The sequence below is a fragment of the Falco peregrinus genome, chromosome 2 (assembly GCF_023634155.1).
Source record: "Falco peregrinus isolate bFalPer1 chromosome 2, bFalPer1.pri, whole genome shotgun sequence".
NCBI lineage: Eukaryota > Metazoa > Chordata > Aves > Falconiformes > Falconidae > Falco > Falco peregrinus.
The window spans coordinates 96486160-96511697 of NC_073722.1; the positions used below are offsets into that span (position 1 = coordinate 96486160).

The 25538-nt window shown below is 43.1% G+C and overlaps 2 protein-coding genes and 1 long non-coding RNA gene across 24 annotated transcripts in view; 1 reads left to right on the plus strand and 2 right to left on the minus strand.

Annotated features, from left to right (window-relative positions):
- PITPNM2 (phosphatidylinositol transfer protein membrane associated 2) overlaps window positions 1-11830 on the minus strand; it is a 141415-nt gene extending 129585 nt beyond the window's left edge. For 3 of the 14 annotated variants that reach the window (XM_055794499.1, XM_055794498.1, XM_055794494.1), the window contains exon 1: window positions 11475-11827. The gene's annotated coding sequence lies outside the window, so the exon portion shown is untranslated. Of the gene's footprint in view, window positions 1-298; window positions 320-11474 lie in introns of those variants that run through there. The other 11 variants (XM_055794503.1, XM_055794502.1, XM_055794500.1 and 8 more) reach the window with 7 other exon arrangements.
- Window positions 7964-13598, plus strand: LOC114010434 (uncharacterized). The gene is made up of 2 exons (XR_003551854.2): window positions 7964-10148; window positions 12241-13598. It is a non-coding gene; the product is annotated as an uncharacterized LOC114010434 (long non-coding RNA).
- Window positions 13599-14123: 525 nt separating this feature from the next.
- MPHOSPH9 (M-phase phosphoprotein 9) overlaps window positions 14124-25538 on the minus strand; it is a 31682-nt gene continuing 20267 nt past the window's right edge. For 7 of the 9 annotated variants that reach the window (XM_055794515.1, XM_055794509.1, XM_055794511.1 and 4 more), the window contains 11 exons: window positions 25184-25231; window positions 24749-24813; window positions 22856-22960; window positions 21118-21255; window positions 20214-20389; window positions 19226-19390; window positions 18772-18892; window positions 17882-17985; window positions 16850-17061; window positions 16351-16419; window positions 14124-15201 (listed from right to left, as the gene is read on the minus strand). In XM_055794515.1, coding sequence (XP_055650490.1) covers window positions 15100-15201; window positions 16351-16419; window positions 16850-17061; window positions 17882-17985; window positions 18772-18892; window positions 19226-19390; window positions 20214-20389; window positions 21118-21255; window positions 22856-22960; window positions 24749-24813; window positions 25184-25231 — 1305 coding nt within the window. In that variant the 3' untranslated portion in view covers window positions 14124-15099. The remainder of the gene's footprint in view (window positions 15202-16350; window positions 16420-16849; window positions 17062-17881; window positions 17986-18771; window positions 18893-19225; window positions 19391-20213; window positions 20390-21117; window positions 21256-22855; window positions 22961-24748; window positions 24814-25183; window positions 25232-25538) is intronic. The other 2 variants (XM_055794514.1, XM_055794516.1) reach the window with 2 other exon arrangements.

Here is a 25538-nt window from a genome sequence, read left to right on the forward strand (position 1 = left end):
TATGGGTGATTTGCAAAGACGAGCAACTTTACAGACTTCCTCCCTTCCTCGAAGGGCTTTCAGGGAAGCACCTCTCCAAGGAAGTCTCTGGGCATCAGAGCAGCTCAGAATCAAACCCATGCAAAGACCAAGTCTGGGATCGGAACAGCAGGAAAGCAAACTATAGCTATTAGCAGACAGATTCACATGCAAATACATTTTGCAAGGAGGAAGAGGTGCCACCCAGCTGGCAGTAAGCAGCTCATTTTTAGCACAAACGCTGAAAACACTATGTGACACTAACAGAACTGGCATTTACCTTTCCACGGAGGACGATTCATTACAAGATGCCTTCTGCTGGCTTCTGAAGGCTTCTCTGCTTAACTGATGTGCTGCGCTCCACTTCTCAATCTTTCCTCCTAAGAGGTACCATCATCACCGCCACCACTAAAACACTTTATATTGGTGGGACAGGCAGAGTTCCCACCTCACCATTACCCGAACAAACACACTTGGTGATGACCACAGACCAGAACACACTGGCCCCACGTCCAAGATCAGAGCCCTGTCGAGCAAGTGCAAAGATAATAGAAAAAGAGATTCACGTGCTGTTTCTGCAAAGTCAGAGACAGTGACAGCACTATCTTGCAGGGATAAATGAACTAGCAAAATTGTTCCTAGCGAACACCACAGCTGTTTTAGCTCAGCCTACTGCTTTTGCACAATCTGCATTAGTAAATACTAAACCCTAACAAGTGTCAGCTGTGGTCAAGCACTGCGTGGCCGTGGTTTGGAAGCATCAGTTTCAGGCCACGGGTAGTCACAAGAGTCCTTTTATCCTCAGAGAAGGTGTTTTCTGTTCTCCTACCAGTTAGTCACCCTCAAACAATAAGGGCATGTAAGTGAGCAACTGAAAAGCAGCAAATTGGAGAGAAATAAAAATCCTGAAGAACTCTGTAGGCAGAAAAACAGGCTCTAGGATGTGCCAGGAAATTAATTAACATGCAAGATAAATGCAGCAGTTAACTAGAAAATATGAGCAGCTCTGAAAGGCACCTAAACCATTTTCCCCTATCTGATGCTTGTAGCATCTGGACCCTCCGAAGTCCCCCTGGGGTTACATTCCTTAAGGAGCACTGGATCCTGGCCTCACTGCAAGCAGCCAGACCCAAGGGGAAGGGAGAAAAAGCAAACAGCAAAATGTTGCCAGAAAGCTGCCTGGGTTCTGGATCTTGCTGTAGCTATAATGAGCTTTTCATTTGCAAAGCCTTCTCCTTCCTTTCTTAAAAGTCATTACTCCCTTATATGAAATGGGAAGCATTACAACCCTGATTGCTCTGATGAGGCTGCCAGAAAAATACATTAAGGAAAAAAAAAAAAAAACAACCCAACCTACACACTATATGCAACCTTACAAGACTTTTATGAACCTCCCATCAGTCTCTGTAAAGTGGGAAATCACATTTAACATCACACAACAGCAGCTGCAAGCTGTTCTCGACACCTCCAGGACACCTCACCTTCCCAGACAGAGGATGACCTCCTGCCTCTGTGGTGGCATCCCAGAATCTGCGAACAGCCGCATCTGCTCCATGCTAGTACGGTATTGTTTTGAGGGAGGCAGCTACAGATTCAGATCTGAAAAATCAGCGTTTATAAGCATCCATTTAGAGTAAAGCTTCAAATTCCCCTCCAAGAGAAGTATAACCTACAAGATATTTTTTTCCAGGACCACAAAAGTACGGGGGGACGGGGACAGGATGACTGACACCCAGAAAAAGCCTCTTGGTGGGTTCAGCACCTGTGTATGCAAAAGGCGCTTTATCTTTTATGCATGACATGCTTTCCCCCCTGTGAAGACTTCTAAGTGAATCAGTTAGACAGGGCCTCTACAGCCTGCTTTTAGGAGGACCTTTTTTTTCAAAACATTATTTTAATTCAACCATTTGATTTATATTACTTTCCAGTCATTTCTAGCTAAGTATATTTCAAGCAGAAAACTCTGCATCAGCTTTCACCTTGCCCCTTTCCCATATAAATGTGGCAATTAGCACAGAAAAATTAGTCAGCTATGCAGTATTTCACCTTAAATAAAGCAGCTCAAGAAATAATACGCCATTTAATTGGTAGTTGACAGCCAGGGAAGAAACAAAGTGTCTCAGTAACATGCTTAAAGAGGGTTTGAAATCCATTGGTAGACCTTGATGGAAGCCTGTCGTTGTCAATGGAGCCCGCAATCCCTAATTGCTCAGTACTGTGCTTTTATTCTCTGTTTTATCAGAGCTCATCTGCTGATCAATGAGGAGTCCCATGGAATAGCACTCTGAATTTCAATGTCAACACAGCAGTACCATGGTAATGATCGAAAATATTTACATATTGCCTCATTGATCGTGGGGTGTTCTTTTCCAACCATCTGGCTACTGGGCACTGATTTTTTTAATTTTGTTTTATTTTTAGGGCTTTAAATAGTTGTCAAGCAGGTCAGTTGAACGTCTTTACAGCTAACATTCAGCATTCCACCTGAAACAGGTTCTCCTGTTATTTTTAACCCAGAACATTAGCAAAAGCATTAATCAATTTCATCCCATCTCAGGGAGGGAGCAAAAAATAATTCTCTTAATGAGGACAAAACCCAGAAAAACAACAAACACCTGCTCCGTGCTTACCAGAATGATGCGCCAATTCAGCTACAAGGTCTCATTTTTAATGTGACTCGAGGGTGTCAACATTTTGACAACAGATGAGTCAAATGGAAATATGTCATTCACTCTGCGCTTGTTGCCAGCCTCGAGATAGAGGAACCCTGTAGGGGCTGCTTTTTCCACCTCCAGATGGAATACCTCATGATAACGGCAACGCTAAGCCCCTGGGCTCTGCAGCGTTCGCCTGTGTTTATACTGCCTTTAGTAACTGCTCAAGTTATCAAAGCCAGGCGGTTCAGGCCAGCTGCTGCCATACAGCCTGCAAGGATAAAGCTTAAACAAGCACCAGTTAGTGTCCTTTGCCTTCCCCCGGCCGAGTCTGTGCACCCAGAGATGCACCCAGCTTGCCCTTGGCTGTCACCGGCAGGTGCGCCAGGCTGGGTACACCTCACCTGGCCATCACCTCTGGCACTCAGCGGGGCCAGAGATACCTGCCTGGGCTACATAAAGCAAGGAACTGCGGTGAGAAACAGGACTGAACCTCAAGAAAATCCAAACGAAAGCACCAAGCACCTCTCCACAAGGTGCTCCGAGCACCAACATCTTGCACTCCCCCAGCACAGCACAAGCAGCTTCAGTTAACTCTTGCCTCGCTGTTCCCAGGTTTCCATGTAAGAATAAATTTTTTAAAAGCTTTGAAAAGCTCACCTGCATGCATTCTTCTAGGAAGCTTAAGAGCAAGTTAAACAAAATACGCAGGAAAGACTGACATCTACAAGTCTGCTGCAAGAGATGTCTGCAGAACTTTCAACAGGAATATTAAAAAAGTGGTTCTCAAACAGCTGAGAAACTGATGTCAAGGGTTTTTTTAGCAGCTCCAAACCTGTTCAAAATCAGAAGCTGACTCTCCTAGCTGCTGGTAACATAAACTTGATTTAAGAAGAACAGGAGGTCTATTAGTCAAATTATACTTGGCCTTTAAACCAGGAATAAAACCACTCTCAACACAGTTTAGCTGATGATTTTGGTAACAATGTGTAAGATAAAACAATACCTCTTTTTTTCAGTTCTACTTTTGTAACAAGGAATAAAACACAAGTTCTGTCAGCAAAATGACATACGGACAACAAAAGACAGGGCAGCTCTGACATACCTATCTTTGATAACACAGATACCTCATTAGACAAAACCTCCCTTTTATGCCAAGCTCCTTTTTCTGCTGGGGCAACTGTATGAGGGAGAGGGACAGAAGCAGGACATAAGGCGGCTCTTTCCCCTCCATCCTCTCCACCCAGATGTTTTTGCAGTCATGACGCAGATCCGGCTCTTGACCTAATGAGGTCCACTGAAGGAAAAGCACCTGCGAAACATGGGGAGCAGTTTTCCTTACAGCTTTGCATAAATAGTTATTGCTGTTAGAAACCAGTTTATAAATAACTCTGAAAAGTTTTACTCTCCAGAGCCTTCTCCCCTGCACCCTGACACAACAATGCTGCATTTCCAACACTACTATTTCTGTCAGCAGAGCATCAAGGGGAGATACCAAGGCGCATACCCTCAGCAAAGCAAGTCCAACCATGTCTTGCTCTTCTAAACAAAACGATACATTAAAACTGAGAAGCCAGAGCCACACACAGAAACTACTAAAAAAGTTCAATCCTTCAAGTAGGCTTGTCTTTCCCTCGCAGGAAGGTAGGGTGTTAGATAAATGTGCCTTTTTGAAAAGCCTATTTATAGGCATTAAATGTAAGCAAAAGGCGGCATTAAAAATTATTCCCCAGTCCCAAAACAGACAAAAGACACATTACGTCCGCACCAAACATATTTTTGAGACTATTTGATGGGAGACGTTTACCATCTGTTAAAGTTAAAACCTGGAACAATATTTTACAGTCCAGGTACAGGTTAGACAAATAACAGGTCCCAAGAGTCTGGATAAACAATGCTAAAAAACAAGGGAGAGAAGGAAAACAAAACTAGCTATCTGCTCTTCTCCATCAGCTTGCTTTGGGGAGCAGAAGCCTAAAAGCACCATGCTAGCCCTACTGAAAAAAATAACAGCCTCCCTGGAAACAAGGAAGACAGAGCAAAAGTGGAGACAGAAAACTCTGGGATTTTCACTGTCTCTTTTATCAAATTGTAACCTGCAACTTTTCAGATGTCTGCTACTGGCTTACCCTTACTTAAAACAGGAGCAATCCTCCACCCTTCCTTGTAAAGAGCACTGAAAGTCAGCCACAGAGAGTGCTACTGAGGAGATGAGGATGGCAGAGAAAAAGCGAGCGAGAGGCCTTCCTCCCCCTTCTGTTCTTTTCCACAAAATATCTCAAGAGTTATTTACATACTCGTATCCTGAACTCCCCCTCCAGTTTCACAGTTTGCAGTTAACTCTGTGTTCTGCTGGAGATAACACATGTTTAGCTCTCAGCATGTTTAGGCTAGAACACCCTCTGAACGTAACGCCAGGTCACCAAGCCCACGGAGGGAGGTATTTCCAGATGCAGAGACTGGCTGCAAGATAAGACAGAAATACCAGGCTCCATCTCTCCACCACCCTGAAGAAATCAACCTACTCAGTGAAGGAGACAACTAAACAGCTTGGCAACGCCTACAAGTGGTGCTCAACCTCAGATCCAGTGAAAAGATGTAAATATTTAGATTTCAATTTCATCTGATACGATAAATATAGAATGTCTATTTCCTTCTTTTTTAAAAAAAATCAACATTAAAATAGGTAAGCGAACCACATAGAGAAAATGATTCTGCAGTGTTTCCACCTTTAGGAGGAGGTTCTTAAAGTTATGGTATTTATCTCGAAACAAATTACAGTCACAAGTGAAGTCACTGCTATTGAGTTGTCTTCTGACGTATATAAAACATAATTACATGTCTATATATAAATACACCCATAAAATTGTTTTGCTGTTCATTCCAAACATCTAGCGGCTGATGGCAGTGCTTTATTTTTTTTACCTCCTAAGAAATGCCCATGGCCCTTCAGGGCTCCCTGTGGAGTGATAACTCTGACTCCAACCCAAATCATCTGAAAAAAGCCCCAGAGCGAGCCACCAAGTCCTGAAGCAGGCTCCTTACAACGAACCCATGCAAGACACAGCATCAGCTGCACTGGTTTACCACGGCTGTACTATAAAAACCTGAAGCCCTTCCATAACCTCTTAAAGCACATAATGGAATTAAGGCCCCACTACACATCCAGAGTTAAGTCACGCAAATATCAAACTTCTCTGGAGCTGGAGATAACGCAGCTGCACCCTTGAAGCGCCAACATATTTTGAAGTGCTCAACGCGCTGACGTGATTACACACTCCCACCCTCTGCATCAGTTATTGCACCGTTAAAGCAAAATGCCTTCTCAGGTCACTGCTCCCTGAGTTAAGTCAGCTAGTATGCTTGAATTAGTGTCCCAAAGCTCTGCGATCATTATGCAAGTGCCAGCAAACCACACAAATCAGAGTTAACTTCCCTATCCCTTACAAGAATTGCTGCTGCGATGACTAATTACGAAACTTTTAGCTGTTCATGATTATCTTTCCCAAGTGATCCTAGTTACACTACAACGATCAGGTGTGCCTTCCCAGCAAACGACCTCTTGTTTCATTACTGGATTGTCTGGACCTCTGCTCCCCCCACCCATGGCGAGATGACAGAACCCGGTGGAAAAACCCTGAGTAGCAATCCCAGTATCTGGTCCCTGACAGGAGAAAGAGCTGTTTAAACAAACAGGGAAGTATGAGTGGCAAATCACTCCTCCTAGTCGCATCAAGGGAGTCTCTCCAACTCACCTAAGCTCAGCTGCCTTCCTGCAGAAGAAAGTTTTAAGATTCTGGCTTACACCGTCACAGCACTCACCAACCTCAGCTGTCCAAACACAACAAAGTCAGGATGGCAAAAGCTGCACAGAGTCCTCGCTATCCAAGATACTCGGTGCTCAGGGGTTGGTTTTTTGTGAAAAAAAAAAACGGAGGTCCACAAGAATGCAGATTTCTGGATGCTGCAGCTCTTCAAATCTGTCTGAGCAAGACGCTCTGGAGGCTGTTTAAAAGCCAGAAGAAAAAAAAAATCGAATTTGGAGTCCTCAAAAGCACTAGCTCAGTAAGAAGCTGAAGATTAGCCTTTGCTGCTGAAGGGTTGTGGGAAGCCCCAGCACTCCTCAGGGTGCCCACACTCCTACCCAGACAGCTGCCTTCTGCCCAGCACATTCCTTACTCAGAAGAGGTGTTTGCTTCCCGATCCTGCCCTCCGTGGCGTTGCAGCTGCAGTCAGAGCGCTGGCATGTGCCCTCCTGCCTGGCAGCAGCCTGGAGGACGCCGGAACAGTGACCCCGACACCTTCACTCCTGAAGTTGGGAGCACCCTGCCAGGGCTGGCGGCTTCGCTGTAGCTTTCCACACCCTTCACTGACCCAAGCTGCATTAAACCACCCAGGATAACCGTATCCTTGTTACCAGCCCTCGCGTATGGAAGCCCACGTGCAGGAGATGCTGTCTGCCCTCTCATTTCCCCTTCTGGATGGTCTTTGGTTGCAAACCAGCACCTCCTTGCTGGGATCTCCTCAGATGTGCCCAAGCTCTCCGGGGCAGGTTTTAGCCCTACGCTTATTTGATTTTTTCCTGCTCTTTCATGGCAAATCATGCAGCTCCCTGCACCCACATGTGCTCAATAACTATTCATCTCTACTTGCCTAAGCAACCTCTTATTTCTTCTCCCCTCTGATCCTGATCCTGTGTCACACACACTCAGGAAGGGTTGCAGGAATGGGAAGCAGCTGTCTCCAGGCAGTGCCATCTCTCAGGAGGTCCCCTGGATCTCCACAGCAACCCCTCAAAAAGAAAGATATCTTCTTCCCAACTGGTTTCTAAGTTCCCCAGTGGGATTTACTGAAGCATTTTGCTGTGAGCTTCTAGGGATATTATTTTTAATTAAAAAAAACACCAAACCACTATCAAAACAGTCACACTGGCAAAAGCCTATGCCCATGGAAAATACACAAACACGACTGGAGGAGCTCTGCATACTGACTTGGCATCGTGCTGATTAAAAATCCCTGAAGTGACAGAATCTGAGCTAGCCCCATGCTAAATTGTTCTGTTCGTCTTACATTAAGAACATCTAAATACCATTCATTACTTTCTTCGTTTAAAATTTTGTAGGACTCTTGGCATGGACACCATGACTAGAGAAGCCACATTCCCCTTCAGTTCGTCGGTGAGTTCAGACTGACGCCTCTGCCCCAGTACAATGTTGTGGCATTTGGATTTCCTCCAACACCCAGGAAACAAAGTTAAAAATAAAGTGTTTTATTTACTCCCTCCCCCCACATTAATTATTCCATTTCCATTCACACTGAATACTACAGAACATTTGTTTATAAGATGCTTGCAGGCTCAAAATTAAATTTAGACATATCTTACCAATTTGGGGAGATAAGCAGAAATATTAATTGCATCATACCCTATGTCAGCCAGCTTTAAGATTAAATTAGAAGGCATCTTCACCATTTAGAGAAATTGGCTATTAAGAAAACCATGGGGTTTAGATGTTGCTTTTTCCTTCTAAGAAAAATGAAAATAAAGAGCAGACCGACATCAATGCCTGTTCCTCCCCTCTCCTCAAAATGAGGTATGTGTCTTGAATGAGAGAAAGCCTCAAAGAAAAATGTGAAAAAAACGTTTCTCAATGGATCATGCTGGTCCTAGAACAGGACATTACCATGAATATGCATGAATGGCATGAGTCAAGCTACACTCAGGAATAAGCATCAGCTTTCACTTGCCATTTTCTGAAGCCTTGCAGTCAGACTGCCAAGACAGCAACTGAATAACAAGGTTTTTATATGAATGCAGGGGGTAGATTAATGCTGTTTTGGACTAACTGGAGGAACCATCTTCAATTCAGCTTGCCTGAAGGATGTGCTGCTTCTCTATTTGGCCAACTCATAAAAGCAGTAACAAACAATGAATAAAAAGAGACTATGTGTTTAAATTCAAAACCCCTGAGCACCACTGTCAGTTGTAAGTTTTGATAATTTCTATGGGAAGAAAAAGAAAAAAAATCAGGACAAGGTCTTTGCAAACTGGTTGCTGTCAACTAAAATGAGAAGTTAGATAAAACTCCCACATGCCAGATGGTAGATCACAATAAATGCTCAGGCTGTTAGATGCACAACAAGCGACAAACGCATTGAAATACACCATTAAAAGCAAACCCAAAATAGAAAGGATATTTTAATAAGAAGTTATTGTTTGAGGGAAAGATCCTCATTAAGCTCATCAGAATCGGAAACCGTACATGGAGGGTTTTTTACTTTCCTCACCACCTCACATAAGCATGAGGAACAATGAACAATTTTAGCAGAATTATGTTAGGCTAAGGGCTACTGTCAGTGAGAGCCTTGGAGTTCACTATTTAGACATCACAACTCTTTCTGCCAAGTTACTTAAAAAAATATTGTTAAAGGATACCAGGGAATTGTTTACTCAAACCACTACTGTTTCCTCAACACAGATGCAAGAAAAAGTTATATTAAGAAGATAAACAGCTGCTACTGTATGCTGTTTAAATGGCAACAAAAGCATCTAAGGGCCATAAAGGGAATAGTGAGGGAATTAAAAAGCATTTTTATGCATGAAGATGGCTAACATCCGTACATTCATTAAAGTGGTATCAACCATGCTTTTAATTAAAAGTTAGTGACAGAAACTTAAATATGATTAATGAAACCTAGCAGCCTACCACAAGTCTGCTCTATCAAAAGCAAGAAGCACAGCAAGCTGCATTTCCAGCCCTTGCTTGTTCCATTTCTCTTTCCTCCTCAGAGATGCTGCCACAACCAGAACATGTTGTGAGGACCATGCAGCAACATTCCCGTGAAAAACAGCAAGCCAGAACAAGCCTGCAGCCGTGCTTTCATGCTTGGCCATTCTTTATTTTGTATACCCCGAGGAGACACTGCAATTACTGAGCAGCCTGGGGGCCAAGATGACAAGCTGGTTACCTGTCAGCAAAACCGGCTATATGGCAATCTATCGCCTGTTGTGGGCACGAGGTCTGCCAGAGGCTGGGGAAAAGGCTGCCCTACAAACAGCAGTCTCCTGTTCAACAGTGGAAAAAAATCACTCAGAAACTAGTGCCGAACTCTGCAACGCAGTCAGTCTTCTTGTATTACTCGGGAGCACAACGCAGTCGTGACAAAAATAAACTAAGCGATAAAAATACAGCACGAGCAAAAAGATGTGGGCACGGGGAGGGAATTAGTACGCAAGAGGAAGATAAGGAGTCTTACAGGCCACAGACATTTCAACACACAATCAAACCGCCTGCTATTTAAGTCCTGATGCATGTGAAAACTAATCTATTGCTGTTGTCCCGTCAAACTGCTGTCACGTACCAAGCTAAGCGCGCGCAGATTATGCCTTCAAAGACATTTTCTGGCACCGTGTTTCCCCCTTAGCTGCTTCCAGACACACGGAGCGCACAGAAGATGGAAGCCCTCACCTCGCAGCAGGTACTAACACAGGAAGAAACTTTTTTTTTTTTTTTTTTATTCCAACCACCCAATTTAAGTCAACTTTGCCTCAGTCGTGGCGTTTTAACAGAAAACGGGGCTGCATGGCATGTCAGAGCACCGAGGGACTCCCCGCTGCGGCTCGGCCAAGGACGCCCCAGTACCGGGGACGCTGCTCTGTGCCTGCAGCTCTTCAGAGGAGCTCGGGGGCTGGGGAAGGGGCGAAGGGAGCGACTGAACCTACAGCTGCAGCACAAAAAGCTGAAGTTGTTCGTGCCGCGGCCCGCCGGGCCCCTTCCCTCAGGGGGCGCGGAGGCCAGAAGAGCCCCGAGGCCCAGCAGGGAGGGCCCCCCGCAGCCCATCGCGCAGCTCAGGAGCGGGCACTCTGCTCTCTACAACGGGAAAAATTCCTCCCTCTTGCCCCGCCGAGGGGCGGCGCAGCCCCAGGAGCGCGGCCGACGGGCTCGCTGACCGCAGGGGGTCTCCAGCCCCGCCGGCACACGACGTTCCGCCCCAGCCGCTGCTCCTGTGAGGCGGCTGTCTCGCCCCCCTTGCCCTCCCCTGGGCCTTCGCCCCCTCCTCAGGGCCGGGCCGCTCCGAGGGGCTGGCAGGTCCCCGCCCTCCCCCGACAGCGCCAGGCTGGCCGGGGCTCAGGCCGGAGGGATGCGGCGGGCGGGCCGGGGGCGCTCCCCGCGCAGGGTCCTTCACAGACTGCGCCCCACGGCCCCGCCGCGGCCTCCGGCCCCGCCGGCCCAGCGCGCTCCCTCTGCCGCCAGGGAACGGCGGGGCCGGCCCGGCTGTCAAACGCCGGCGCCCGCACCCCGGGCGGAGGGGGAAGGCGGCAGCTGCCTCCCACCCGCCAGCGCCGGCAGAGAAAGGAATAACGGGGGGGCGGTGACCCAGCCGAGCCCCGTTAGCGCACCGGCGGGGAGCGCTGCGGCGAGGAGGCGCCCGCCGCTGTTCTGCGTGCGGCACCGGGGGCTGAGGCAGCGGCGCTGCCATAGCTGCAGCGCGCGGCCCCCCACACCGGCTCCTCCGTTCGGGAAACTTTTCCAGGCGCCGCTCCCCGCCGGCCGCGGGCAGGGGGACACCGCGCGGCCCCACTCAGGCCCCGCCGCACCGGCCGGGCACCCGCCCGCAGGGGCCGCTCCTCCCCCGCAGCCCGCCCAGGCCCCCGGGGCAGGCTGCAGCCGCCCCGCCGGCCCCGGCCTTACCCCGCACCCCCCCGGCCCCGGCCGTTCCCTTCCCCGCCGAGGCACGGCCCGGGGAGCCGCCGCGTTCCCGGGGCCCGCCCCGCCGCCCCCCGCGCGTCCCCCCGCCACGCACCGGCTGCTCCCGGCGCGGCGGCCGCGGCCCGGGCGGCTGGTGCTGGCGCTGACGCTGCCTACGGGGCGCTGCCTGCCGACATGCCCGCGCTGCGCTGGCATAATCCCCGCGCCGCTGGGCCGGGCGCAGGCGGCTCCTCGCCCGCCGGCTCTGCCGCGGCGCGGGCACGGCGGAGGCGGGGGGAGGCGAGGCGGGCGGGCGGGCCGCCGCAGCTCCGCGCTGCGGGGGGGCGGGGGCGGCGAGGAGCCCCGGCGCCGGCGCTGCCCCTGCCCTGCCGGCCGTGCTCGCCCCGCTAAGCCGTGCCCGCGGCCGCGGAGCCGCCACTTCCTTCCCCGCGCCGGGCCGGCGCTGCCGCACGGCGGGCGGGCGGAGGGGGGGGGGGGGGGCGCCGCCTGCCGGCCGCGCCGGGGGCCGGGGCTGCGCCGGGGGCCCGGGACCGCCCCGCTGTGCCCAGCCGGGTGGTGCAGCCGTGGGGCGCACCCGGGGGGGCTCTTACCGCCTCCCTCCGCCGCTCCTGCCGACTGCCTGCCCCGCGGCACGGAGCCCAGCTGCCGCGGTGATGGGCGCCCGCCCAAGCCCCTGCCCCCAGCCTGGAGCAGCGCTGGGTGCTCCTGCAACTTCACTCTCTGCAAAGCCCGGGGTGGGGTGGGGACAGCACGGAAGGTTTAGCAGTTATTTTATGCAGAAACCTCGGGAAAAAAACAGCAATAAAATTTGCTGTTCCCTCTTAACCATCTGTCACTCTCCTGCCGTTTTCTTTTTTAAGGATGCATCGCCCCGCGGCTTCTGTTCTGCTCTGCAAACACACACCGCCACCAGCAACCAGCCCCTTGTTACGGCCCGGTGGTTCCAGTTCTGTGTCCTCACTCTCGAGGGCTCCCCTGCACCTCCCGGAGCCCTGCTCCCGCTTCTGCTCCTTTCCAGGTCCCAGCCCCAGTACACCTGTTCATTCTGTACAGTTCCTTCGAGAGACAAAGCTCCAAGCGCCAGGCAGATTATACTTAGAAGCTATCCATGGTACAAAGAGACACCATTTTTTTTTATTATCATTATTTGGTTTTTAGAGATGTGGACAAATTACCTTTCCCAAAAGTTAAATCTGAGAGCTGAATGTTTCGTAAGGTTTAGAGTCAGAGAGAAAACTATGCATGGGAGTGCCTTGCAAGGGCAGCCAGAACCAGAACAAAGCCTGGGGCTCCAGGCAGAACCCAGCAGATCTGGAAAGGCGATAAATGATAAATGCCTGCCTAGCTGAGAGGTGTCAGGTGCAAGAATGCAAGAGGAAGATGATTAAAACCCTCCTCAGAGAACACATCGCCTTCTGGTTCTCTGCAAGTCCTTAGTTGTGCCCCACTACAGAACACGGCAATTTGCTTGTGTTAAGGGGAAGAATTTTGCAAGGGATTAAAACAAACAAGCAAACAAAAAGACAGCATCCAGCCAAGTGCACAGCAAACGCTGTCACGTTTCCACAGTCAACATGTGCGCAGTGTGCCCCACTTTTTGATGCTTCAGGTCTGATTTTCAGAAGCACCGAGTGTTCAGGCCTCCCACTGATTTAATCTGGAACTGCAGATTCTCTGCCCCTCTGAAGAATCAGGCCAAAGGCAGCACACTGAACAGGTCACCCCAAGTCAGACGGTTCTTTGAAAAGGTTGTCCTAGAGGTTTACAAAGAGCAACACTTACTTCTCACCCCCCACCCCCCCTTCAGCGTTTGAATAGAACCGAAATAAATAGCCTAAAGAGCTCCAACAGATGGAGGAGGGCTTTTGATTATAAAATAAATTCTGACTCACAATTTAGTTCTCTGGATGTAAAAAAAAGAAAAAAAAAGTATATGAATAGTGCTGGAAAGAATGGAGCAGAGATAAAGGGAGGTTATATGGAAAAGCAGCGAAATAGCTGAACTGATTTACCTACTCCTTTCTAACGTCTGTCAGGAAAATTCAGTTTGGTTTTGCTGTAGTGCTGATGAAAGAAAACAAGACCACTAGTGGACTCATGACATTTTCCTGTGATAGATTCCCTGGAAAAATCCTGCTGACTGAACAGTATTTTTGAAGAATATTTTTAAATTGGACCATTAACAACTTAAAGTGGCGGGAAAACTTCTTCAGCTAAATAGCAGAGCTGCACAGGGAAGTCAAGATTCTTTTTTTCCTCCCTCAATCCCTTCTAAGTACAAAGTACAAGTAAAAATATGGGATACCATCAAAACTGTACATCTATTCCTGTAGCCTGGAAACACGTTCGAACAAGTTATCTCCAAGCATTCAGGCCCAATTTCTACCTTTTAATGTAAAGGGGAAAAAATGAGTTACTAACATCCTCGACTTTTCCCCAACTCTGATCTTCTATTAAAAGAACCCACAGGGCAGAAGTGGCTGCAAAAAATACATTTTTTTCAAAAAGACTGTGCAGGGGTATAGTTCTTCATCAAGTATCTTAAAACACAGCGCTCTAATTTTAGAATCAGACCTTCACAAGCTTCCTTTACGACAGCTATTCTGGCCTTATAATCACGTCATTGGTGGCTAAACATCTTGAACAAGGACAGAATTTGAAACACACAATATGATTAAAACCTACATTATCGCTGATGTAATATCCCAGAACCTATTATTGGTCTTGGGCAGGAGGAAAAAAATCTAATTAAACATTTATTTAATATTAAAATACAAACTAAAATATCAATGTCAGACAGGAATTCAGCAATATGCCAACCAGCAAATACGTATTTTTCACCAAGAAAAATGCATGTATGTTCACAAATATAGCTTGGATTTGATCTGGAAATGTATATGACCATAACACTGGCATGGCACAAAACCCAGTCTGGAAAATTAAAACAGTAACTTCGGTTAAGTAGTTACAGTCCTGCAGTGTCAGCTGGAGTCAAGTCGCTCACCGGGAGGCAGAATGGCTGCTGTCAGTCTCATGAATCCTGGTACCCCTGGTATTAAAACACTACTCACTGTGACTGTTGGGAGACATCAAATAATTTAGAGCAATATTTTCCTAACACAGCCAGCAGCACCCAAACCAGCAACACACATACCAATTTGCAGCCAGCCAGCCATAATGCAAGTATTGCTCACTGTTGTGTCACGATGAAAAATATCCACGTTCTAAGGTTTAAATTAAAAGGATTTACCGTACAACAGTAGTTATTTTTAACACAGGTAATTCATGTTGCTTTTTGTACTAAAGTTCAAAATTTCCTATTGGCTAATATTTACATCATACCATAAATATTTATAAAACTGTGAGGAAAACGAAGTGCAAAAAAGGGTAACACTATCATTTTCTGAAAACAAGCTGCCTTTTAGTTTCTTACTCTTATTATAAATTCAGTATCACTATTTAAAAATAATTAATATTTCTAAAAATATTACAATACAGGATAAACATCGATTTCTCAAGTGTAACAAAAATATGTTCAAAATATAGGCGGCTGTTTGAAGTACAAAATATTGCTGTTTGTAAAGGGTAACACAGCTGTAAAACTACTATTGAGGGTTTATAAAAATACAAAACAATTTGCATTTACTGAGTGCATAATTACATATTAGTGCAAAAAAGAAAAAGAAAGAAAAAGCATATCTGCATTCAAGAGAGAATTGTCAAAGATTTGCAGAGGTACGTAAAACATGAAATCTTTTCAGAGTCATACGTATTGATCCTAAATCTCTATTAATCCTCTCCAAGCGATCTTCCAGGGCTTCCTAAAAGAAACAGTTAAAGAAAAGAAATTCAGAAATGGAAAACCATAAAGGATTTAATAACATGCAACAAAACCCAATGATCCTCCTAAAATGAAGAAACTACTGCTACTGCTACATTCAATTGGAATCCTTTTTGATGCGTCACTAGCATTGTGTTACCACCGAAACCCTAGAGTAAGACATCCAAACTTTTCGTATTATTTTTATGTATGTGTGTGTATTTGTGGGTTGTTGGCTTTTTTTAAAACAGTTTCAGGTACTTTGGGGTTTTTCCCCATGAGATAAACTTGAGAAGAATTAGGACAGGCTGGTAATTAGGGAGAGACATTTAGGAAACAGCTGATCACCGCAGTAAGTGGCAGTATGGATTTACTGGGATGCACTTTTACTTTCAAATTGATAAACTGATAACAAGCCCTGGGATTACAATTTAGGGAACACTGTAGTTGGAGTCCTCATAGAGACCTCTACAACTTTGAGACGCTTGTTTTTTATTGAAACAGTCTGTAAAGTTTTCCAAATAAGGTACTCTCCTGTATTTCACCTACACTACTTATTTTTGCCTACTTATTTTCTTCTTTATACTTTCAAGCAGACAAAAACCAACCAATGAACCAAAACCTAAACTTTGCACTTTCTTCTACAGCAGAACATCCTCCCTACAGCTTCAGGATCTATGCCATAGTCACTGCATTTTCTTAACATATTGCCTTTATCTACCTCTTGCAGTGATTTGGAAATATGCATGCCGTGTACAAAAAGTAGAAGATATACACTGCGCAGTACATACATATATATGTATACAGACACCAACTTTTTCTTTATACGAAATGTTTGCAAGACTAATTATTCTTTTCTGAATCATTTGCATACAAATTATCCAGACTTACACTCTGACTTACTATGTAAAAGGTGTGTTTGTAATTTACTGCATTAGAAGGTAAGTGGGAAGTTACTGCAATTTAAGTCTAGAGAACATCTTTCACAGAGATTCAAAATTCAGCCATATTCTGGAACAATTCTCAGTGGTATGGAAAAACTCTCATACCAATTGTACTTAGTATATAGCAAAACTTTAATCTACACTATATAGTCTCAAATTGTGGAAGAACAACTTAAGAGAACAGTCATATGTAGAAGCTTTTTCACCTGATTTAATCTTGCTTGCAAGGTCATTCTTCCACCAGAACAAGGTATTCGACTCAATGCAGCCTCAATCTAATAACAGAAAATAACTTCAGCTGTAAATGATGGTTTCAAGAGGCAAAATAAGCCTTCCTAACTCATCTTACAGAAAGAGAGGCGAGGTATACAGATTACAGAGACACATCTAGTCTTGTTGGTAAACACTAATTTACGTTACCATCATACTGTGCCACAAAAACTGATACAAAAGTTAACATTCGTAGGCAAACCTTCCCAAGGGTCATTTTGAAGAGAGCACTCCCACTTGCCAGAATGAAGTAGGGACAGAAAAGGACTGGAGTATGGGAAGTAGAGCAGGGAATGATAATGGCACATTCCTAGAGGAACACGAGAAACTGCGCATGAATTTCAGCCACACATTCCATAGGTATACAGCTACATCCCTCATCTCTCATACAACAATTATGTTTCACCACAACTTTAAAAAAAAAATAATCTTTGCCTGTTGCTTTTCTTGAGTCAGCTCATCAAAAAGCCTCTCTGTTTCAGCTAGAGTCTTAATCCTTGGTGTGTATTTGAAGTCTCCCTCACAAGGTGATAGCACTGGCTCGTATTTCTGTGCTACGTTCCTCTCGTCCCAAGCTGTTGTTTCCTTCATTCCAGTATTGACGGATTCAGCACAAGAGCTGTGTCTGACACCCGAATGCTGCCTTCCTATCAAACAAAATGGGGGTCTTTTTATTTGTTTTGTAGTTGTCTGTGAAATTATTGCATAAGACAGAAAAAGAAACCACTAAGAAGAAAAGCAGCATGGTTTTGGAGGTGTATCAGCTGTGACAGTGACTAGCAAAGCCTCACTAGCTTGCCTTAGAGCAAACTTCCCAGAAGAATGCAAGACATTTGCACAGGTCATCTTTCAAGTGATCTTTGTAATACAGCATATTTTTTGGTTAACAAACAGATAACTGTACTGTGCTAATTAGGAATTACTTTTACTGGTTTCTAAACATCAGCTGTCATGAAAACACTAGTCTAAATAAATGCATTAATAAAAACAAAAGCAGAACATTGTGACAAGGATTACAAAAGTGAGAAAATATTTAGTTCAATCAATCATTTAAAAAACTCTGAAACAAATGGCTTTATTATACTTAGTCTTTGCTATCTGTAATGCAATGTTTAGCAACAGAATTTTATTAGTATGACTGAGTATGTCCATCTTAATATGGACCCTGCTAAGATATGCATTGCGTAACTGAGTTAAGCATAGGAAAACATATTGGCCTTCTTTCTCAATTTAATTATTTTTGTTGTTCCATTGTCTTTGTGCACACACATATACATAAAAATAAAACGCTGCATGAATGGTATTTCTCAGTCTACAGGAATAAGACAAGATACAGAGGACTTTTTAAAAAGTTGGACTTCATAGAGTAAAGGGTCAGCTTTCTATTTCAGCAGGTGCTACCAATGTGGAAGAAATCACGGTTAAAAAAATAATGAAGAAGAGTTTTCCCCCCCATTGACAGATTACCTTCTACATCATCTAGCGAGAGAAACTGGAGCCTTTTTCTTGTATTATTGTGCTGTAAAGTAGATGCAGGCCCAGTTTCCAGATCATCCAGAAGTATATCAAACCTACAAGGCAGGAAGCACACAACTACTTGCTAGAAAGCATGTATCAAACAATTTTCTACTTTTTCACCTTTTGGTTAAATAAACAACTTTTTTTATAAAACAGTTTCTATCCCACAGGTGTTGTGGTTCTCATTGCTGCTCATAGTCCCGTACCCCAATATACTCCTATTTGCATACACCAAAATACCTCATTTGTGTGACTTTCTTCCCAAACACACCGAGTTCCTATGTTGTCATCCTCAAGAACCATCAAAGTGGTGCTAGACATTTCTTCTTCCTCATGCATGTGTCCTACACTTTAATCTTGCAACTAAGTCTTTTCTCAAACTCTACAAGCCTAGCCAAGCCAAGATCTCTACAGAAACCATAGCATCTAGTACACTTAGCAGAAAGTTGTTTGTGTCTTTTTTTAACATGCTTGTAGGCGCCATGGCAGGTAGGGAGATACTACTTTCAACTTTTATTTACTCTCCTGATAAGCAGCATGTAGATCTGGACTTACTCCACAGAACAATGCTTCTATAATTTCTTTGTCACTAATCAATGCTGTGTTTAAAAAAAAAAATTAGCATTCACCAAGATGAGATGCTGGGTTTACTAAAGACGGGAGATCATTCTAGATTTTTCTTGCCAGATTTAAAAAAGTAAAACCTGGCTTTATATTCAGAAATCTTGACATGACTCATTTTCCAGGACTTTTAATCAACAAGAAACGGCAGCATTAAGCCTGCATAAACTGCTGTTACACTAATGAGCAGAATGCAATTGTATTCACAAGACTCATACCTTGTCACCGTGTTTTCATTTCTGCTAAGCAAATGGCTAAATCCAGGAGAGAGGTTTTCTTTTGGAGATCGTTTTGGGCTGTATGTCACAGACACTGGTGCCAACATTATCTCTCTTCTTGCTGCAGAAGACAAAGTTTGTTTCACTACCTAAAGCTTCTCCCAGTGCAGTATCTCCCACTCACGTGATCAGATGCTTACATCTCAAAAGAATGCTTTTTCAAAGCTGTCTACGTGTTTATTTAAAGTAGATGAATAGTGCATCGTGACACAGAAAAAGGAAAATAAACTTAGAACTTTAACTTTTTTATGATTATAGATAAGCTTTTTTTTTTCCCCAGACTGTTAGAATAATGCAGAAATCCTATCTTTATTTTTCTTTCTTCTAGAGCAGCTTTTCATTACTTGCTTCTACATTTTGAATAACACAAACCAAACTTCAGAAAAGCACTGACTTGGAGTATTTGATTTCCTGTTGGAAGGAGGAAGGGACGATGACCTCTGGCCAGAAGGGGAGTTGTACCGTTTTGGTCTGTGTTGGTCTTTACCTTTCTCCGGGGATCGGTTAGCAACTAAAGAAGTTTCAACAAACCCAACAGTTTGACGTCGATTTGATGTTTCTAATAAAAAAAAATAAATATTATATTAATAATATAATAGCCAACATGTGGATATAATATCCAAATCAAATTTCAATCTTTTTTCAGTACAAGAACTCACAAATATTCTCCTGTAGTGAGCTTTTACTGCACAAAGACTGCACTTAGTCTGCCTCACATCAACATATTTGCTGTTCTGCTCAAGTCTTGCTTCCTGCTTATCATAGTCACGAAAGTTTTAACTCATGAAAAAGGATGCTTTGCAGCATGTGTGGGAGCAATGATTTAATAAACACCAATTTAATAAAGAGAAAGTGGAAAGCAGGACAAAAGCATCTTTTGGGAAGGGGGCTGGAGTACCTGCCTGAACCAAGAGCACAGGCGCTTAAGAAAGACTCAGAGTTTTCTAATTACAAGGCTTTCTAAATAAATGTTGTTACAACAGCTCAGCACAGTCCTACAGTACTTGTGCCAGCTTTCTTGGTAATGCTCTGATACACCACCATGAGAACAAAACTGAAATGGATGTACAACTAATCAGAGCTTTATTAGACCTCCAGTAACTGTTTATAAATACTGAGATATTCTTAGAGAAAGGACATTAGCTACCCTGTAGCTTGAGACCTAACAGCAACCTTTACATTCCCTCTATTTTAAACAAGTCACTTAGCTGTATAATTTTGAATTTTCTTAGGAAAACTCCAGAAGTTTGCATGCTAAAATTGTTTTTTATCCCATCACTCAAGCCTGATGGACTTTAATGCCAAGATTAACAAATCCAAGAGGCATGCAAACAAAGGAAAGACAGTAAAGACAAGCTGAGGAATATAAAAATAAAATTTACTAGCTGATGCGTCTTCTTTTTCTGTCTGTGTACCCCAATCTTTAAATGCTTTCCCTTCTTCAAGTTCTTTGAAGGCTTTTATAATTGGTGCTTCTGACACATCATTTTCTTTCTTTTCTGTTGTGTTTGTTGAAAAGTCTTCTTGTGAGGAATCTTTTTCAGGAGGAGAATGGTACCTTAAAGAACGTGAGGTGGTGGAAGGAAAAAAAGGATCAAAGGGTTTTTTTTTTTTACTTTATTTCATATACGCAAAGAGCAGCTGAATAAACAAAAACCTGGAGAAATTTCATTTGAGATTTACAGCTATCAAACCGAGAATTTTAAGGGTGTTTTTTAATTTCAGCCAAGAACCTGAGGATTGCCTTATAGCCAATTCAAGAATCCAAAGCTGAACAGCGTGAGTTAAATTTGGTGACCTGACATGTACTTAGAACCAAATACATCCTGACAGAGGCTTTAGAAACTTCTGAGTAAAGCAGCAAACTACTAAATTATACCCTAAATTACACCTGGAGCTTCACACTGGTAGAAAGCGCTGCAGCCAACCGCTACAACAGCTCCCATCCAATGTAACACAGCAGACTCTGCCCAAACTCAAGAGTAGAATTGGACACAAACACAGAGAGTATAAAGACAGCAGCTCAAGATGCAGCTGAAGCTTTCTGGTATTTCAAGGAAGGTGCTGCAGGCTGTTGCTGCTTATTTCATACCAAGTCAGTGAAGGAAGAAAGTTGTTTTGTTTTTAAGGAATTGTATAGCATCTACAACATGGAGATAGTTTTTTTAGAACTCTTATTTCACAAGTACAAAATCCAGAAATATGAATCTAGTCCATTCTGGATAAAACTCTTTTTAGAAGTGTTTGACTTTACATAATGGTAGATACTGAAGGAAACTAACTCACCTAGAGGGAATATAGGTTCCTTCTAGTCTGTTATCTTTGGGGCTTTCCGGGACTTCCAAAGGCTGGCCAGTGAAGATCGAATACTCCGCTCCTGGTATCAACCACTTTCGCCTGCTGACATCAGGAGTTGCCAACTTGCTGTGGGAACAAAAAACTTCACTATTATGAAAAGCTTTGGATTTTTTTCTTTTTTTTAATTAATTTAGGAAAAAAATTAAGAAAATCCAGCTACTTATTCTAGTTAAACAGAAACACTAACAAGTACACAATAAACTTGTAAATACTGTGGAAAAAAATAACTGCTTTTTAGAACACGTTTTTAAAGTAAAAATCAAATATTTTAAAAAAACCAAACCAAAATTATATATGTTGAGCTTTCAGTCTAAATTATGCAATATGCTCAGAATGCAGGACTCCAGGAAGATCATCTTGTATTTAATGCTGATTACTCAGACCAAGGTCTGAGTAACAAGTAATTCTCAACCAATTAAACAAGAATATTTTGGTGTAGATTACCCCAATAGTTCAGAGCATCTCACCCCAGCTTTCCTTTTGAAACCACTTATTACAGAAATAAAAAATAAAAACCAAAAAACACAAACAAGAAAAGTCACCGCTGACGACCTGGAAGTGATAAATATTAACTAATAAGCATCAATGAGTGTACTATTATCTTGAAATAAAAAAAAAAAAAGTAATTTTTATACACAGGAAAGTAGATGATAATTAGGAAAAAAACAGGTTTTGTTTACACAAGCTATGAACCGTAACTACTTTTCTGTTAATCTATCCTGCTGTGCATTCAATTGGAATGAGCTTGCCTTGAGCTTTTGAGATCCGTTAGGGAGAGATTAACTTCCCAATCCATACTGGCTCCTACATCCTCCTCCCTGATGAACATGGCCTGCCATGTTCAGGTCTTGCTTTTTTCTATCCATTGTTGAGGGATCTTGTTCATAAATATTAAAAATGGCTCTCAACAGAAATCCATTGCTGTAATATATCAATACATCTTACCTGCATCTTCACAATCATAAAAATATCAGATCCCCCCCAAAATATTACTGTTCAATACATACATGGACATCCACAAAACAAGTTACATTATCATTTTGGGCTTCACAGCATCAGTGCTGAACTGGGAGACACAAAAGAAGCCTTGGCTAAGTAATAAAAAACAAAGAGGGGAACAAAGCTTTTTAGGTCTTTGAACATTTAAAAAAAAATCTATTAAAAAACATCCCACAGGCCAACTTTAATTTCCTTCACATAAATTCACAATTCAAACTAGAGCATGCATTCCAACTGAACTTCCACCCTGCTCTCAGGATACCTGTACAAACTATATTTAGAAATATAAAAAGTAGTAACCAGCCTTTCCAATCCATGACAGAGACACAAAGAAAATCTCCCATGCCTACTTGGGACTATTAGATTTTATTCCCAAGATCTTTGTCAAGTATGGGAATCCTTATTCAGCTGAGCAATTGAGACCCATCAAACCCTCACTTGGGAAGACTAGATAGAGACAGTCTGCCAAGTCACACATATATTATCTAAAGTATTTATTTGTTTTTAATAATTTCTTGGCATGTGAAGTCTCTGGATTATGTCACATGTGCTTAATCCAGTTTAGCCTTATGGACTGACATCATCTTGATCCATTTTTAGCCAAAATATGTTTAAAAGTATTCTAAAACACATGACCTGTTTTCACACTGTTGGAATATTCACTTACTTGGTGGTACAAGAGGTTCTTAAATGACTTTCGGTAACATGGCGAAGTTTCAACATATTTTCATGTTCTACCTGCTTGAGCTGAGCTTCAAGTTTTGAAATTGTCCTAACATGGAAGTAGCAAAGATACATTAGTATATCATTTAAATGATCTTATATTTAACTTATTTTTATTTAAATTATTTAAATGATTATTTAAAGATATATCGTATTTCTTAGAGTTTCTCATTTTTATTCAGATATCCTGGGTGAAGCAGAAGAACAATAGCAACTACTACATTTTTACCTATCCATCTATATAAATATGTATATAAACATGTATTTGAACTCCAAGTTAAGTAAGTTAGGTAACCTAGCTAGAAAGACAAGACCAGGAGATACTGCCATGGATCAAAGCATTCACCTCAGAGGGGCTGGGAAAAACAGAACAATTTTCCTCCTTGAAATGATGTACTTATGGAAAGGTCTCCCTGCCTCTGGATTTAATGAGCGGCTCCTTCTCCTGTGTGTCACTTGGGTAACTGCACCAATCTGCTGCTCAGGCTCTTCACATGATTTTCCTCTCTCCCACATCTTCAGTGAGCTAGCCCTTGGCAACAACATAACCTTATGCATTCCTCACTTGGGGAACAGAAAAACAGGTTTCTGGAGCAGGATACAAATGTCTCCTTTTCCACTACAATTTCCCCAGTCTGGAATGGTCCCTAGCTAGCAGCACTGAGAATCAGGCAGGAAAAAAATAGAAGCACTAATAGAAATACTTGACTGAACTGTCCTTCATGCTATCTTCATTTCCTCAACAGTCCCAACATGGCAGAGTGGTTTTGGCTTCCTTTATTCCTTTCTAAAATTATTCCTATTCATTCTTTCTAGACTTTCTGAAAAATCAAATCATCTGAGCAGTAAACAAAAGGATTGTGACATCTCCCGAGGATCACCTTCGCTATTTTCCTGGTTTGGGCTGAAGACTATGCACAGGTTAATGCTCTGTGCTATGAGATTTGGAGTGAATTTAGAGGTGAAACTGGTAGCCACATTTCTAGAAGAATCAACACAAAACACACATTTAAAAAAATAACAATTCTTCTTCATGGTCTGGGTTTCAGCTGCTCGTATAAAAAAATAAAAGGAAGTTATGAACAGCACAAACCAGCAAAAGAAGGTCAAAGGGAGATGAATGATGTGAAACACCACCTCATTATGATGTCTGCCCTCTCTGATGCTCTCTCCCCTCACCTCTCTAGGCCTTCTTACGTAACTGTGCTGTTTAACACCCCTGACAAGGACTGGCTGAGAAATCCCAAACTAGAGCATCTGTTTATAACCAAACCCCTCAATGGTCACATACATCTTGCCTAGGGACTACCCAGAAAATATAAAGCTCAATGGATTTCTGTCCTCCCAACCAAAAAGTAGATCCAGGTAGCATGAGGCACTACCATCCAGAGGAGATGCTATTCCTGCTCTACACATGGAACACCTTTCTGTCCTTTGTTCATGCCTAGGAGCCATAATCTTAAAGAACAAATTCCTGGCTGCATCCTTGCTCCTGAAAACCAGAAGAGAGGCCACTTAGCTGAAGAGGGGGGTTCCTTAGAGGACAACTGCAGCAGTAACGGCTTGAGCAGTGGACTGGCTGGACTAGCTGAGTGACAGCTGTCAGAAAGGAAGCCGTTAATTATATCCCACTGGAAGACATGATTGAGGAAGTAGAAAAAAACCACATTATCCTAAAGGGGATTTTTACAGTGTGTACAAAGTAACATAAAGCAACATGAAATGCTTCATAAGATGTAATTAAACTTGCAAGATCTTCGTAATCTAGGAGTCAGTGTTTAGGCCATAGCCTGTATTTCATATTGTTAAAATAGTAATAAGACAGTTTCACATTTACCTTTTCAAATCAGAAATCTGCGTGTTTGCATCAAGCAATTTGTTTTCAGTTGTATTTAATGTATCCTACAAGTACACAAGGAAAAAAGTAAAAAGCCTAGAAACTACAGAAGTGTATTAAAAGAAAAAAGAGTCACTCTGCATCAGTCTTGAAAACAATACATTAAATACACCTTCCTATTTGAAAGAGAGGTCCATTAAATTTCTCTGGCTTTGACTGCAGTACTTTTGCTATCTATGACCAGAAAACAATATATCCAAAACTCCTTCCTTTTCCCTCCAGGCCTCTGAAGATACAGTAAGAAGCTGTAAGTTAAAATAAATATGGAACTTTCCGTGTTATCTTTTTCAAAATACTCAAGTTAGTTCAGTTAAGTCTATGGCACATTATCACGTTTTGCATGCTTGTTTTTTTAATTAACTAATGTGTACTTACCTTTACTCTTTCATGTTCCTTTCCAAGGGACTCATATTCTCCTAAAAGCTAAAACAAAACAGAAAAGAACACACAAACCCACACTGAGACCATACACAATTAAGTTTTGTTGATCATTGTAAAATCATCTAAACTGCTTGTCTAACATACGCAGAAGCACTACAGGGGATACAAAGTGTACTTTAGTAGTATTTAAGGCTTAGCATCTTCTAATTGGACAAAAAGTTATAGACAGGACAAGAGGAGACAGAGCTATACACAATGTATTTCTCCTTTTCAAATGACTTATCTCTAAAGAAACTGAAGGAGCTGAATGAACCAGTCAAATTCCTCGCCGACTTTAAAGCCGACTTTG